The sequence below is a fragment of the Mya arenaria genome, chromosome 2 (genome assembly GCF_026914265.1).
Source record: "Mya arenaria isolate MELC-2E11 chromosome 2, ASM2691426v1".
Taxonomy (NCBI): Eukaryota; Metazoa; Mollusca; class Bivalvia; order Myida; family Myidae; genus Mya; species Mya arenaria.
The window spans coordinates 51,278,686-51,295,728 of record NC_069123.1 but is presented as its reverse complement, the minus strand read 5'-3'; the positions used below and the strand labels follow the sequence as shown (position 1 = coordinate 51,295,728).

Here is a 17,043-nt window from a genome sequence, read left to right as displayed (position 1 = left end):
CATTCCCTACTGATGACTTTCTGTGTGCAAAAACGTACCTACTTGATTTACAAAGCAATACTGTATACATGAATGGCAAACACCACATACATTATACGGTCAAATGTTTTGTGTTCCTAAATAAATCAGATTACTGGCGTATTTCAAATATTTAGATATTTGCGACTCGAACGTTGATGCTTGTGAAAAACACATCATGGTAAACTAATCTGTATGAATGAAACAGTTCTAAGTGCATACAGATACAAAAAACAGCAACATTTTTTTGCTGTCATCCCTCGATTTGGACAACATCGAACAATTTCCCTCGAGCTCGCGTATAGGTAAAAGGCCGTAATCATTATCACAGTCTCTTGATTCTAAATACATCGTTACTATCCCCAGTCCACTTAATAGCTTTCCCCTGTGCATTTATTTATTTGCTTCATCTATACCCAGTACACCGCCAAGGCATCAAAAGGTATGAATATCTCCGTAACAACAAAACATCGTATTGATATCTTACACATTACTAGATAATGTTATTACAAAGAAATCGCTCGATTCAGTTTTTATTTTGATTTTCACTTTGTTGATTTATGTTTGAAATCGTACCACATAAATGAACATTTGTGAGCGATCATGCTACTTTCGGCGAGAATTGGGCTATTATACAAAAGAGGAGACACATTTCCATCATAGTCTTATATTGCACATGATCAAGTAATTCGAAACACATCGAGTTTGATAATATATAACCATAAAATACAAAGAAATTATAGAAAACTTTCCATGAGTCAAAATCAAACACTTATCGATTTATCACTTTTTGAGCTATATCCGGTGTCCATTCCCCCACAGTGAAGCCGGCGCGCACCGTTCATGTCAGGAACACTCGGAAGAGGAGTTGACATTAAACAGAGATAGATAGTAATCAAACTCAGAATTGATGAGCACAATATTGGAAGAAGTGTTTAGTGCTTAACGGTTTACGACACAATCGGCTTTCTAAGTGGTCAAGTGCAACCCGATGATAACTTTATTTAAAATTTCTTGACAGAATTGCCTCAGTTGTATTTCTGCACGGGGAATTCTCAGCTGTTTCAAAAACTGTTGTGTGCTCCGTCCGTTTCATGTGCGAGATGACATTTGGTTCGAAAAAGAAGAGTACGCCATGCACAATTCATGACAACAGGTATAAACACATTTATTTCAGCCGATTTTACCACAAAAGATACCAATTAAACCACATACTGGCGTTTCTTGTTTTTCTTTTTTTTTAACGAAATAAAATTACGTTTTATTACGGTGTGTTTTTAGTGGTGTTTGCTTTCCGAATAAATTAAAGTTTTCTAGTTTCGGACGAAGATTTTCGGATGACAGTCTGTAACATATAGTGTGTTTTTGCATGTGTTTTTTTTTGCAGTTGAATCTGGCCCGGACGATTTGACTGAGAATTTCCAACAATGCTGAGAAGAAATATTTCGTTTTCTGTTGACACCTCGAAGTAAGTTAGTACAGTGACGAGTGATTTACTGTGATATTGATACTGAATCAGATTAAATGCTGATAGCATAGTCTTACTCAAATGTGTCAATCACATTAACTAATTTGGTGGTAGATTTCAAAAAAGAATATTTTGTGTTATAGACTGCACAAATTGCTGTATGCATCTGGTGGGGATCACAGTGGCTTGATGACAAAGGCTCATTAAAGTCACAATAAATAATTTCAACTAGCCAAAATTATATTTTATTCATACTTGAACATGTATATTATCAATATAATACATTGCCATAAACATAAAATGAGATTTGACAAAATTCAAAAATACCATATACTGTAATATGAAACATGTGAAGAATGTTTGCCGGGGGAAAATGTAAACAAAGACCAATTCTCGTTGAAAATTATAACTTCTTCATAAGCTAAAAACAAAATACCTGGCTCATATATGCAGTGGCCCGTTATATACACGTTAAAACCGGTATTCTTGTCGAGAGAAACAGTATACGACGAAAATGCTTCAAAATGCGAATTATCACAAGCGCTAGCCAGACATTATTCTGTCAAAATGACGCAGTACCTGGCTCGCCTTAATCGATTAGCGAAAGCAGCCGAAGGACGGGAACCATCGGAAAAGAGTTGAGTGTTTGGGTGGTTCCAGCCCTTCGTTCACTTTCGCTAATCGATTAAGGCGAGTCGGGTACTATGTCATTTTGACAGAACAATGTCTGGCTAGCGCTTGTGATAATTCGCATTTTCGTCGTATACTGTTTGTCTCGACAAGAATACCGGTTTTAACGTGTATATTACGGGCCACTGCATCTATGAGCCAGGTATTTTGTTTGTAGCTTACGAAGTTATAATTTTCAACAAGAATTGGTCTTTGTTTACATTTTCGCCCGGCGATCATTCTTCACTTGTTTCATATTACAGTATAGGGTATTTTTGAATTTTGTCAAACCTCATTTTATGTTTATGGCAATGTATTATTTTGATGATATACATGTTCAAGTATGTATAAAATATAATTTTGGCTGGTTGAAATTATTTATTGTGACTTTAATGAGCCTTTGTCATCAAGCCACTGTGGTGGGGATTGAACCGACTTCCCCTCAATCTGCGGGCAGACTTACCACATTGACAGCTAGCTCCAGAGTAGACAGTTTATATGCTTCTATATGCCTGGTTATACTTTCTGCCCCCAATTGTCCTGGAATTTTGGAGACCAAGTTCGCTATTAAATAACCTTGATTCTTATCATCCAATGTGATTTTTTTTTACATTGAACCTAAATATAATACACTGCACAAACGGATATTTGCATCTGATGGTGATCAACCCACTTCTTTCGCTCTGCATGCAGACACTACCAAATCGCTATTTTGTGTAAAACTCCCTATCTTTCATTGCCCGTAACGTGTACTATATATTCATGTTCACTGTTGACCAATCTAATTTGTCCTCATGGATCGGTCATCTTAAGAGATATCATTTTCCAAATAAGTTGTACGGTATGGTGTATAGATTTTAAAAATAACAAAGGATGTAATTCTTTATCTCAAAAGTTCACAACACCAAAGCTTTTGAGTTTAAAGAAATTACTTTTTATTGGTGAAAAAGTTACAGTAAGTTATGCTTACGTGGAATCACGTTCACTGTATTATCTTTAGACGTGTTTATTATAAAGGTTTAAATAGTGTTTAAACAAAAAAATTGTCACTGTTATTTATCAGGATCATTGAAGTGCTTCTCAACTTAGAATCTGTTTTTAAAGAATTGTCAGTAGAAAAGATTCAATTTAAATGCTTCCAGACTCACAATTAAAAGTCTGAAATTCTTAGCAATTGTAACCAACTTGAAGTAAAAAAAAAAGTGGATCAATGCATATATTTAGAATAGAATAAATATAAAAAAAAATTACCCTTTGGGTAAACCGTGCTTACTCCATCAATGTTTTCTACTTCTCAATGTTGATATCTAATATGGAAGAAATCTGTCTGAAGCTGATTTAGTGAGAAATGTACTCACAAATCAATCAAGACATTTTTTCTACTGTCTCTGTTTTATTATGCCCCCCCTATAAAGAAGAGGGGTATATTGCTTTGCACATGTTGGTCGGTAGGTCAGTCTGTCCGTCGGTAGACCAAAGCTTGTCCGAGTGATAACTAAAAAATTCCTGGACGTATGGTCATCAAACTTGACATGAAAGTTAGGCCTGCCTAGTAGATGACCCCTATAGATTTTAGGGCTCATCGGGTTAAAGGTCAAGGTCAGAGTGACCTTTAATGGTAAAATATTTTAAAGCTTGTCCAAGTGATAACTCAACAATGCCTAACCCTTTAGTCATCAAACTTGATATGGAAGGTGGGTCTGACCAGTAGATGACCCCTATTGTTTTTGGGGATCATCGGGCCAAAGGTCAAGGTCACAGTAACCTTGCATGGTAAAAGGTTGTCCAATTGATAACTCGACAATGCCCGCACCCATGGCCCTCATACTTGTGACTTGGTGGTTGTGCCTGACCAGTAGATGACCCCTATTGATTTGGAGATCATCAGGCCAAAGGTCCAGGTCACAGTGACCTTAAATGGTAAAAGGTTGTTCGGAGTGTTAACTCGACAATGCCTGCACCCTTGGCCCTCATACTTGACTTGGAGGTTGGACCTGACCAGTAGATGACTCCCTATTGTTTTGGGGGGTCATCAGGCCAAAGGTTAAGGTCACAGTGACCTTGAATGGTAAAAGGTTGTCTGAGTGATAACGCGACAATGCCTGCACCCATGGCCCTCAAACTTGAATTGGAGGGCCTGACCAGTAGATGAACCCTATTGTTTTTGGGGGTCATCGGGCCAAAGGTCAAGGTCACAGTGACCTTGAATGGTAAAAGTTTGTCCGAGTGATAACTCAACAATGCCTGCACCCATAGCCATCAAACTTGACTTGGAGGTTTGGCCTGACATGTAGATGACTCCTATTGTTTTGGGGGGTCATCGGGCCAAAGGTTAAGATCGCAGTGACCTTGAATGGTAAAAGGTTGTCCGAGTGATAACTCGACAATGCTTGCACCCATGACCCTCAATCTTGACTTGGAGGTTGGGCCTGACAAGTAGATGACCCCTATTGTTTTGGGGGGTCATCGGGCCAAAGGCCAAGGTCACAGTGACCTTGAATGGTAAAAGTTTGTCCGAGTGATAACCCTACAATGCCTGCACCCATGGCCCTCAAACTTGACTTGGAGGTTGGGCCTGACCAGTAGATGACCCTTATTGTTTTGGGGGGTTATCGGGCTAAAGGTCAAGGTCACAGTGACCTTAAATGGTTAAAGGTTGTCCGAGTGATAACTCGACAATGCCTGCACCCATGGCCCTCAATCTTGACTTGGAGGTTAAGCCTGACACGTAGATGACCCCTTTTTGATTTTAGGGGTCAAAGGTCAAGGTCACAGTGATCTTGAAAGCAAACTCGACAACTCCTGGACCTATGGTCATCAAACTTGACATGAAGGTTGGGCCTGAACAGTAGATGAACCCTCTTGACTTTGGGGGTCATCGGGCCAAGGTCAAGGTCACAGTAACCTTAAACGCAAAAAAGTTAACAAGTCTTCTCCCAGTGATATCTCAACAATGCCTGAACCTATGATCATCAATCTTGACATGGAAGTTGGGCCTGACTAGGAGATGACCCTTATTGATTTTAGGAGTCATTGGGTCAAAGGTCAAGTTCACAGTGACCTTGAATGCGAAAATGTTTCGAGAGATAACTCGGCAATGCCTGCACCCATGGCACTCAAACCTGACTTGGAGTTGTGTCTGACCTGTAGATGACCCCTTATGATTTTAATGGTTCATGGAATTCTAGTGTTTTGTCTCCTACTGGTTTCACTGGCAGAGACTATAGGTTTACTGTGTCTCCATCCATCTGTCCTGGAGCACCATCTGATGCTCACTGGTTTGATTGTTATAGGGTTAGGACTTTTCTTGTGTCGTTAACTGTATGAAATACTGATAAAAACATCTGCTTATGTTTGAGCTATTTTTTTAAGAAGAAAAAAAAGCCACAAATGTTGGTAAGTCTGTCCTGAAAAACTAGAAGTTGTAATAACTCAAGCAAGAAGTATGCAATACATGTTAATGGAACTTTTAAACTAGAAAGTGGGCAATTAGGAAGCTATGCACATCCTTTTAATCTTTTTGTCAAACAAAAAATGTGGTTGCTATGACAAGCAATAGAGTGAAAATAACTCTCTTTTGTCAGGATGAGTCTGGATCTTGCAATAAAAATGCAAGCTATTTGGATGGAGGGCCATAAGGCAACTATCCTTTGTTTAAGTTTGTAATGATCAGGAAGGCTATTACCACCTACATCTACATAAATAACTTTCCTGTTTTGTAATTGTTATTTCATAAAAGTATTATTTTGCTTTGAAAATTACATAATGGCCTTCTTGTGATCTAGAAAATGAATTTAAAAATTATGAAAATTGAAGCAAGAAGCAAGAAAAGAGTTAGTGTTTACCATCAGTAAATACATAAAAGGTTAATCGAGGACACAAGTAACAACACAATGTAATGTCAAGTGTACCTAAAACAAACAAAATCTATAGAAATTGTGGAATAAGCACATTCTGTAAAATCTTCCTCTTTGGACCAAAATCTTTCTCTCTAGGGATTCAAATCTACCTTCACATGTCCGACAAGTTTAGATGATCGCCAATAATATGTAGCTAATAGCAATATTTATTTACCAAGTATACCTGAATTTTTCAAATTTGTTTGATATAGCTTGTCAATGTAAAATATCTATGCTGATTGTAGATTAAAGAATGAGAGAGCTAGTCATGGGGAGCACTACAAGCCAACAGACTTGGAGCACCTGGCCAACATGTTCACTCATGGGGTATGTATACCTTTATTCTTAAATATTCATTTGCAGAGCTGTTTATTCTGTGAAAGCTTTTTTTGTTTTTGTTTTTCATGTGTATTATTTTGATATTTAAGTTGGTCATATTGATAGTGTAATTAACCTGTAAGCCATTCCAGACAGATACACATGCTTATTGTATGCCAGAGCTTGTCCACCAAATTGGACAGTATATGTATATACATTGCAGATTTTTCTTTTATTTGCATAATAATCATTTTCTATACTTTCATATATTTTACTGTATTTTGATACCTTTTAAGGGTGGCATATAGTAATCGCACTGTCTGTCTTGACGTCTGAATTTCAATGTCCCGGTTTTAACTTTCTCATGCATGGGACAAATATAAATTAAATAAGGCTCAAATGTTCACCACATGACGATGATGAGTCATGAGCAAGACACAGGTTTTGCCTCAAAGGTCAAGGTCACACTTAAATCTTACTCGGCACAAGTATGCAATTACTTAACATATAGTCCTGCCTGGAGTGTGATTTCCTCATGCATTCGATGAATTTAAAATAACTAGCTGCATTGCAAATGTTGACCACTTGAAGATGATGTGTCACACTCAAAACCTAGGTTCCTACCTTAAAGATCAATGTCACACTTTGGTATTACATTACATAAAAAAGTTATGGTAATGTCTAGTATGTATCTGGAACAAATTTAACTTAAATAGGAATGATGAGAGGCAGGCTTGAACCAGGTTGCACCTCAAAGATCACAATTAGAGGTTACAACTACAAAACATTTGATAATGTCCGATATGTAACTTTTTCATCCATGCGACAAAGCAGAACAAATGTTTACCATGTGGAAACGTACATAAGACCCAGTCAACAGGTCCCTGCCTCAAATGTCGTGTTCACACTTCAGGTTATTTGGTGAAATTATGCAATTGTATTTCATATGCTCATGTCTAGACTGTTTCCTTTTCATCCAAGGACATTTAAAATCAATAGGCAAAAATGTTAATCTCTAAAAGATAAAGTGTCTTTTGCAAGACGCAGGTCTTCTTTTAAAAGATCAAGTCACGCTTATTGGTTTCGTGTACATTGTATTGGCTATCACTTTGAGGGCATTTGAAGTTGTTTTTTGAAATCATGCTATAATTACTGTATATTTATTGATGTAATTTTCTTCACATGAATAATGCTTGTTCACAGATCTGTATATTTCCGAGCCTCTATGGTTTGAAGATAATGCAGGAGCGAGCCTCATCCCCAACCGAGGTCGCCGCTCTCCTTATTTACGGCATGGCACTGTTCTTTTTGTTCACTACGTCCACCATGTATCACTCACTCTCATTTGCTAGGACTAAAAGGTAAGCAGTAGCTTGTAACTCATTTTGGGCATACTTTACATTAAATAATTATGCAAAATTGAAGTTTGCTCATTGAAGACAGTGTTATTGGTCAGGATTGATTGAAGTTATTTAAAATTTGGATATAATTATTTATGTAAAGTTAAGCATTAAAGAATAAAGTAAATGTCAACCCATGTAAGCCTAAGTGATTTGTTGTGTTTGCAGCAAGCTAAAGCACTGTTTGCACATTGGTGACCGAGCAGTGATCTATATCTTCATTGCTGCTTCTTACACTCCTTGGTAAGTTAAATGAATTCCGCTTCTTACACTCCTTTGTAAGTTCAATGAATTCCGCGTCTTACACTCCTTGGTAAGTTCGATGAACTCTGCTTCCTTCACTCCTTGGTAAGTTCAGTGAATTCTGCGTCTTACACTCCTTGGTAATTTCGATGAACTCTACTTCCTCCACTCCTTGGTAAGTTCAGTGAATTCTGCGTCTTACACTCCTTGGTAATTTCGATGAACTCTGCTTCCTTCACTCCTTGGTAAGTTCAGTGAATTCTGCGTCTTACACTCCTTGGTAATTTCGATGAACTCTACTTCCTTCACTCCTTGGTAAGTTGAATGAATTAAGCTTCTTACACTCCTTGGTATGTTCAATGAATTTTGCGTTTTACACTCCTTGGTAAGTTTGATGAACTCTGCTTCCTTCACTCCTTGGTAAGTTCAATGAATTCTGCGTCTTACACTCCTTGGTTAGTTCGATGAACTCCGCTTCATTTACTTCTTGGTAAGTTGAATGAACTCCTCGTCTTTCACTCCTTGGAAAGTTCAATGAATTCCACGTCTTACACTCCTTCGTAAGTTCAATGAATTACACGATTTACACTCCTAGGTAAGTTAAATGAACTCCCCTTCTTTCACTCCTTAGTAAATTCAATGAATTTCACGTCTTACACTCCTTCGTAAGTTCGTTTAATTCCACTTCTTTCACTCCTTCGTAAGTTCAATGAATTTCACGTCTTACACTCCTCGTAAGTTCGTTTAAATCCACTTCTTTCACTCCTTGGTAAGTTAAATGAATTCCACTTCTTTCACTCCTTCGTAAGTTCAATGAATTCCACTTCTTTCTCTCCTTGGTAAGTTCAATAAATTCCGCTTCTTTCACTCCTTGGTTAGTTTAATGAGTTCCGTGTCTTACACTCCTAGGTAAGTGAAATCAGTTCCATGTCTTACACTCCTAGTTAAGTTAAATGAGTTCCGTGTCTTACACTCCTAGGTAAGTTAAATGAGTTCCGTTTCTTACACTCCCAGGTAAGTTAAATGAATTCCGCATCTTACTCATCTTGGTAAATTCGATGAAATCCGCTTCTTTCACTCCTAGGTAAGTTTAATGAATTCCGTGTCTTACACTCCTTGGTAAGTTCAGTGAATTCCGCTTCCTACACTCCTTGGTAAGTTTAATGAAATTTGCTTTATTGACATCATGGTAAGTTGAATGAATTCATCACAAATTTTAGTTCTTGTTTGGCATGGACATATGGTTAAACTTGCAAAATAGATATGCAAAGTCATGCAGATAGTATATTCAATCTCATTGGTGTAGGCATTAAAGGTTGTTTGTTTCAGTTTTGCAGTTGAGTTTGATTTTCATGTTGGTTTATGAATACAATTTCATGTTTTAAACATAGTTAAACATTTCCCATGTCCATGGCAGGCTGCTGCTGAAGGACTTCGGAGGTGTGGACAATTTCTTCATGTGGGTGGTCTGGGTCGGGGCTGTACTTGGCATTATCTACCAGTTCCTCTTCCACAGCAAGTATGTCACCTTACATGCTTTGAGCTTCATTGAAGACATGTGTTATGCTTCTTAGATGTTGCCTCTGATTGTTGAAATAGAGTGCAAGTAGTCTAGTCTAGTCTAGAGGTTATATGACCATGTCTCTTGGGTACACTCTCATGGTTTATCAAAAGGAAAAACCTGTACTGTTGTGATTTTTTTACATAAGGAACACACTCAAGGCTGATTCTTACCTGCATTCAGCTGTCTTCATGATTGAGCTAAAATAAATCGGTATAAACTAAACTTAAACATTGCAAACTGTGGCTAATGTCCGCTCTATAGTGATACACTGTGCTAATCTCACTCTGGAACATGAATGTTATTGAATGACTTTGGGGTGTACAACTCAACTTATACATGTTCTTGCTTCAGAAATGTTCTTTATCTAGCACATTATTTCTGAGAAACTTATGCTCAGATGAATTAGATTACTTATAATCGATAAATTTATTGTAAATAAACATGACACACTATTTTTATTACACATGAATATATTTTTACTATTGTCTACTTATCTTGTTTTTCAGATACAAGTCGCTAGAGGTAGTGTTTTACCTTATTATAGGAATTTGTCCAGCTTATGCAGTCACACACATGGTAAGCTTGAAATTATTCATTTCAAACCAGCTTCATGCACTTAAGACTTTGAAAAACCTTCAAAGAATGGCAGACACAGGGATCACTTTGTTCGGCAGTGTGAACATCATCGGTATCACACATTATTTTCTGATCAATGTATTTTTATAATTGGTGAAGAGTCCGTTCAACATTGTATACATGGTCAGTGTTTATATCATAAAATAGTTTCCAGTCAAAGTAAGAATGATCTGTTGTTTAATCTTCAAATTTTATATACACCTTTTATATTAACCATCTCTGTGGCCTAGTAGTTAAGCATCCGCCTATGTAGCGGGAGGTGGTGGGTTGGATCCCTGGTTGCGTCATACCAAAAGATGTTAAAAGTTGGTACAAGTAGCTTCCTTGCCTGGCGCTCGGCATTTAAAGGGTAGTGCTTGGAAAAGTGGTATACTCAGTACTGGTTTAACCCCAGAAAGTTGTACCCCGCTTATCGGTGCTTTACACCGAGCACGTAAAAGAACCTAGGGGTCTCTTCGAAAAAGAGCTAGGGTATAGCACCCGGACTTCCTTGTATCCCACCGCTGTCTCTTCAGCTAGTGTCCCTTCAGCAAAAACAAAGGACCCTGTTGGAAATAAGTGCTTGCACTTTCACAGGTTATCCTTGACCGCAAGGTCTAAAGAAATGCATACAGACATACATACATACATACATTGGTCATGACCAGGAGATTACCCCTTTCATGATCAGTAGATGACCCCTATCATGATCAGTAGATGACCCCTAACATGATCAGTAGATGACCCCTATCATGATCATTATATGACCCCTATCATGATCAGTAGATAACCCCTTTCATTATTAGTAGATGACCCCTATCATGGTCAGTAGATGACCCCTAACATGATCATCTGATGACTCCTTTCATGATCAGCAGATGACCCGTATCATGATTAGAAGATATCCCCTACCATGGTCAGTAGATGACCCCTAACATGATCAGTAGACTACTCCTTTTGTGATCAGAAGATGACCCTTATCATGATCAGTAGATGACCCCTATCATGATCAGTAGATGACCCCTAACATGATCAGTAGATGACCCCTATCATGATCAGTAGATAACCCCTATCATGATCAGTAGATGACCCCTAACATGATCATCAGATGACTCCTTTCATGATCAGCAGATGACCTGTATCATGATTAGAAGATGACCCCTTTCCTGATCAGAAGATGACTTATATCATGATCAGTAGATGACCCCTATCATGTTCAGTAGATGACCCCTAACATGATCAGTAGATGACCCCTATCATGTTCAGTAGATGACCCCTAACATGATCAGTAGATGACCCCTTTCCTGATCAATAGATGACCCTATTGATTTTGTGGTTAGTTGCTCATACACCAAGGTCATACAATGTAAATAGTTTGATTTCCTGATATTCTTTGTATAACAGTCATGTAAATAAAGGAATTTTGTTAGTAAATAAAATGCATAGGTTTTGACCCATAACTAACTAATTAAATTTAAATTGGCATGGAGAGTTGTAAATATTTTTCACGGTCATAATTCATCATTTTTGTACTATTTTCAGACAGATCCATCAGGTGTGCATGAGCTTGCTGTGGGGGGAGTGATTTATGTGGCTGGGGTCCTGTTCTTCAAGTGTGATGGCATTATTCCATTTGCCCACGCCATCTGGCACTGCTTCGTGTTCCTTGGCGCATTCGTTCACTTCTACGCCATAAATACATATCTGGTCGGCCAGCATGGGAAAACTGAAAACATTGTTGACAGAATGGTTTGATGATGTGTTTTGCTAGATTTTGAATTCCTTTTTGTCCTTTACATCTGTTTTTCTGAATAATTCCAATAAGATAACAGCATTGCTTTTGACTAAAAGAGCCAATGACTTTCATTTATTTTTAATATATAGTTAATTTGTGTTTTTGCTGCAATGATAAAATTTTGACTCCACTGTTAAACATTTTAATACAGAAGTACACTATTTGGTTGAAAGGAAAATCCAAAATTTCTTCTCACTGTTGTCATTCTGTATCTGTGATTTTAGGGTATTTTTTATTTTTGTCATCGTAAAGATAACATTGATGAGTATTTGGATGGATATTGCAGGGACAAAACAAACAAAACTATTTATTATTTATATTCACTTAGCTTAACATTATTCCATTTTATGGTCGAGCCTGCTTGAAGTGAGCGAGGCATCGTTGTCACAATGGCTGTTCTGAGTATGTGCGTAGGAAAGTGCTTCACCTGTCGGGACTAAAATTGTTCGCTAGGTATCTTGACCATGCATTTTAGGATTTTCAAAAAACTTGCCATGAGGGTTCACCATGATGAGGCGGTCCGTCGCAAACAATACCAAGTTCTGTACTCAAAAGGTCAAAGGTTGAATTGATCCTTATACGGTCTGTAACTTGACCATGCATTATAGGATTTCAAAAAAACTTGCAATGAAGGTTCACCATGATGAGGTGGCGTGTTGTGCATAAGACCATGTTAAGGTGAAAGGTTGAAATGATCCTTGTCCAGGCTGTATCTTGACCATGCATTAAAGGATTTTAGAAATTGCCCTAAATGTTCACAATGACGATGCAGCCTGTCGCACTCAAGACCCAGGCCTGTACCTCAAAGGTCAAGGTCAAAGTTAGAGGTCATAAGTTAAAATGATCTTTGTCCAGACTGTATCTTGACCATGCCTTAAAAGATTTTCAAAAAACATGCAGTGAAGGTTTACCATGTTGACCGGGCGTGTTGCACACAAGACCCAGGTTTGTGCCTCAAGGATCAGATTTAGGTTAGAGGTCTAATGTTGAAATGATCCTTGTCAGGGCTGTATATTGACCATGCATTATAGGATTTTCAAAACACTTGCAATAAATGTTCATCATAAGGAGGCCGCTTGTTGGTAACATGGCGAAGGTCTGCACCTCATGGGTCAAGGTCACACCTAGTGGTCAAAGGTTGATCTCAAAATCAAGGTTACAGGTCAAAGGTTGAAAGGATCCTTCCAGGTATTGTTCAACTTCACTTTGCTCTGTATTGCAATCGCATTGAAGAGCATCATGTCTGTTACCAAGGCTTTTTCAACGGGCTCGACATATTGCCATTTTGCATCTTCTTTATTGATATTTGAACAGTTGTGGATCATTTTTTAAATTTTCTGAAATAGTCCTGTTATATTTCATATATTTTGCATATTTATAATGGACACACCATTTTGGACTTTCATACAATTTTTTGCTTTTTGTAAATATTTCATATTCAGTGACATTTCAGTAAGCAATCCTGAAAATGTGATGTTGATATCTTTAAAATTGCTGAAAATCTATGTTTATAAGCATAATTATGCAGTGTAAATTTGGACTGCTAACTTTGACATTGCTGACATGATGTTCACACAATAAGACTGTGGTTAAAAAGGACAGTATGAACTTTGTCCTGATAGAACATGGCAAAGAACGTGATTGTTATGGTAACATGGGTAAAGGAATAGTTATAAATCCTTTTAATAATGATCTAACAATATCTTACAATTTAACTAAAAAAGTTTTCAAAGTATTTAAACATTTCAGTATCTTTTTCACCCATGATAATTTCATTTGCTAGAATTATGTCCGAAGGCCCAAAATTGGGTAGAGCACCTCATATCAAAGATGAATAGAGGATATTTGTTGAATTTCAGCATAAAATCAAAATTGATTTCACATAATGATCACAAAAAATCAATCTTTTCATGAGTGGCTTAATATTCTGTCATCACAAGTGATTTCTTTTATGAATTTTCTCCATACAGAATATTCTGTTTCTTTAAGGCTAACATTTAAGAAGAAAACTGTCAAATTAATATGTGTTTATGAAAAATAACATTGTGATGTCAATTTGAAGACATAATTTGAAACAATTCATCCCACTATGTTTTTTTGTTTTTTTTATTAAACATTGGGAAATCCATTAGAGATGTGGAAAAAAAAGTTGATATTTTACTGCAGTAAAATGAAACTGTGGAAATAATACATGATAATTCAACGAACAGCATAATAAGATCTGTTGTATTTCTATAAAAATGGCATTATCTGCCTGTTGTGATTTGTGGTTAGTTTGATTGATTGTCATTTTGTAGCGTGCAATAAACTGTGTCTTTAGTATTGATATAAAAATGATCAAAATAAACCACATCCATAAAACTATAGTTTCATAAAATGTCATGTCAATCTATTTTTCTATATCTGCCGAGTATTGATAATGGAAACTGGATGCTTCTTTGAAAGATCTCCTACATACTTAACCAAAGATGTTACAAACACTTATATTGTGATAGCATACATATTTATTTCCATATTTTTTGTTTTATTAACAAATGTCCCATCAGATACACCACCATACTTTACCTTGTAGTAAGATGTTGTTCTGATCAAATATATTCATATGCATGTTAGATAGATAGATAGATTCGTTTGTGTAGGCTTTATACATTTATACAGGTTATTTACATATTGTTGTTAAGACTTTTACCTGGTACTGGTTGATTTTGTATCTTGTTTATTATTATTATGATAGTTAGTTAGTGTATGTAAGGCGTATTATGTCCTATGACCTACATCATATCTCTATACGTCTGTAAAATCATATAATGCTCTATGACTTTATTTGTTACTCTCTATACATCTGTAAGGCCGTATTACATCCCATGACCTACATCCTATTTCTATACATCTGTAAAGCCGTATTACATCCCATGACCTACATCCTATTTCTATACATCTGTAAGGCCGTATTACATCCCATGACCTACATCCTATTTCTATACATCTGTAAAGCCGTATTACATCCCATGACCTACATCCTATTTCTATACATCTGTAAGGCTGTATTATGTCCCATGACCTACATCCTATTTAAATACATCTGTAAGGCCGTATTACGTCCCATGACCTACATCCTATTTCTATACATCTGTAAGGCCGTATTACGTCCCATGACCTACATCATATTTCTATATATCTGTGAGGCCCCATTCTGTCCCATGACCTACATCATATTTCTATATATCTGTGAGGCCCCATTCTGTCCCATGACCTATATCATATCCGTCTATACATCTGTTAAGCTGTATTACGTTCCATGACCTATATCATATCTGTTTTTATATCTATAAGGTCATATTAAGTCCATTGACCTACCTCATATCTCTCTATACATTTGTACCATAGTATTACATCCCATGAGTGATGACCTAAATCTTTTTTTTATTTTCTGTAATTTCAACAAAGAAATTTACTTTCTTCAATATTTCTATTTTATCAGCTCTCAGATGGTTCATGCACATGTAGTAAGACTTTGTTACATCAAATATCATATGTTCTTTAAAGCATGGAAATTATGACGTTTGTATTTAGCAAATGATCAGATTTTAAATATGAAAACCATTATTTAAAGAAGGCTTTTGCTTTTGGTGCTGACTTCACTGTTTAACTCCTGAAGGTCTCGAGATGTAAGGCAATCTGTAAAAACCAGGCTGTGAGAATAATGTTATGCAAGATCACGTTTTTTTCAACAAGAAAATTTTTCGAGGGTGACATATATCAATATTAACTGTCTCTTTGTTAATTGAAAGTAAAAACAAAACCACTGTCATGCTTTCGAAAAAAAACCACTTGCTTTTACATGATACGTCATTTTCCCCTAAGCCTTGGCTTTCGCAGATTGCGTCACATGTATTATATGTGCCATGATAAGTTTATACCTCAGATATTTAATTTCAATGTAACTGTACAATCAACTTGTTTTTAACTGGCAAAAAAACAATTAAATCCTCATTACCTTTCGTTCACCTGAGCTAAACTATTTACAGGTATTGCACTTGTTTATGAAAATAGTAAAAATGATAAGTATTACTTTCAATGAAACAATTTGCTAGTTTGCTTTTATTCTCTGTTTTGATAACATCATTAGATTGCTTGACATCGCTGACATTGAGTAATCAATTTTTTCTGTTTGCGTCATGGACCTTTTTTTCATGAGCATCATTTTTAAAAGTCTGGAGATTGTTTGAAATGTTGCTATGCTTGTTGGATTTTATAAAAAAACAATGATTACTACTTAGTTGAGATAGGTAAGTTATTTACAAGATCCAAAAGCATCTGTTGAAGATCAAAGCAAGTATGTACTTAATTGTTTTTTGGCTTTTGTGATCAATTTGCTCATTTTTTCAGCACTTTGAGAGCATGACCATGTGAAAGGTCACACACAGAAAGCAAACCATGCATGCACTTATGTATGTGGACTATCTTTGTTCTGCTTGGGAACACTATAAAGCAAGCTGGCATAAATGTTCACCAATATGAGATGTAGTGTTGTACATGATACCTCCCTCCCTGACATTTTGGTCAGTCTATGAAATTAAACCATATGCAACCATGCATGAGTACACAACTTTAAACTTTTCATTGCATGCACAATTTTTGGTTATGATCTAAACACCCAAAAGGTAATGCTTTAGCTGATCATAGTAGGTTGTACAATGAAATCTGGGTGTCAGTTTGTTCAAGGGCTTTGTTTACTATCTAGTGGCATTCATTAATATAAGCACAAGATGTTAATTGGTATCTACTGCTGATAAGAAGTTAAAAGTTGATGGCCATCAGTTACATTTGTAACACATGTGTTGTCAGCATGCACAGTATGTTTTTCCATATTAAAATTGCACTGTCCGTCAGTCTGTCTGTGCATCTAGCTCAATTGTTTCATGTCTGAATTGTAACTTTCTTTTGTATTGACAGATTTTTAAATAATTTGCCAAATATGTTCGATATACCAAGACGATGTGTCATGTGCAAGAAGCCTCTCCCTGCTTTTAAGGTCAAGGTCACACTTAGTG

The 17,043-nt window shown here is 36.6% G+C and overlaps 2 protein-coding genes across 2 annotated transcripts in view; both read left to right on the top strand.

The window, feature by feature from the left end:
- Positions 1–1,085: 1,085 nt before the first annotated feature.
- LOC128207600 (monocyte to macrophage differentiation factor-like) lies at positions 1,086–16,255 on the top strand. The gene is made up of 8 exons (XM_052910641.1): positions 1,086–1,174; positions 1,406–1,486; positions 6,300–6,381; positions 7,576–7,733; positions 7,941–8,015; positions 9,433–9,534; positions 10,086–10,155; positions 11,737–16,255. The coding sequence occupies exons 2-8, from the start codon at positions 1,446–1,448 to the stop codon at positions 11,947–11,949; spliced, it is 741 nt and encodes a 246-aa protein (XP_052766601.1). The 5' UTR covers positions 1,086–1,174; positions 1,406–1,445; the 3' UTR covers positions 11,950–16,255.
- Positions 16,154–17,043, top strand: part of LOC128207560 (sodium-coupled monocarboxylate transporter 1-like) — a 26,161-nt gene continuing 25,271 nt past the window's right edge. Inside the window, exon 1 of the mRNA XM_052910580.1 lies at positions 16,154–16,278. The gene's annotated coding sequence lies outside the window, so the exon portion shown is untranslated. The remainder of the gene's footprint in view (positions 16,279–17,043) is intronic.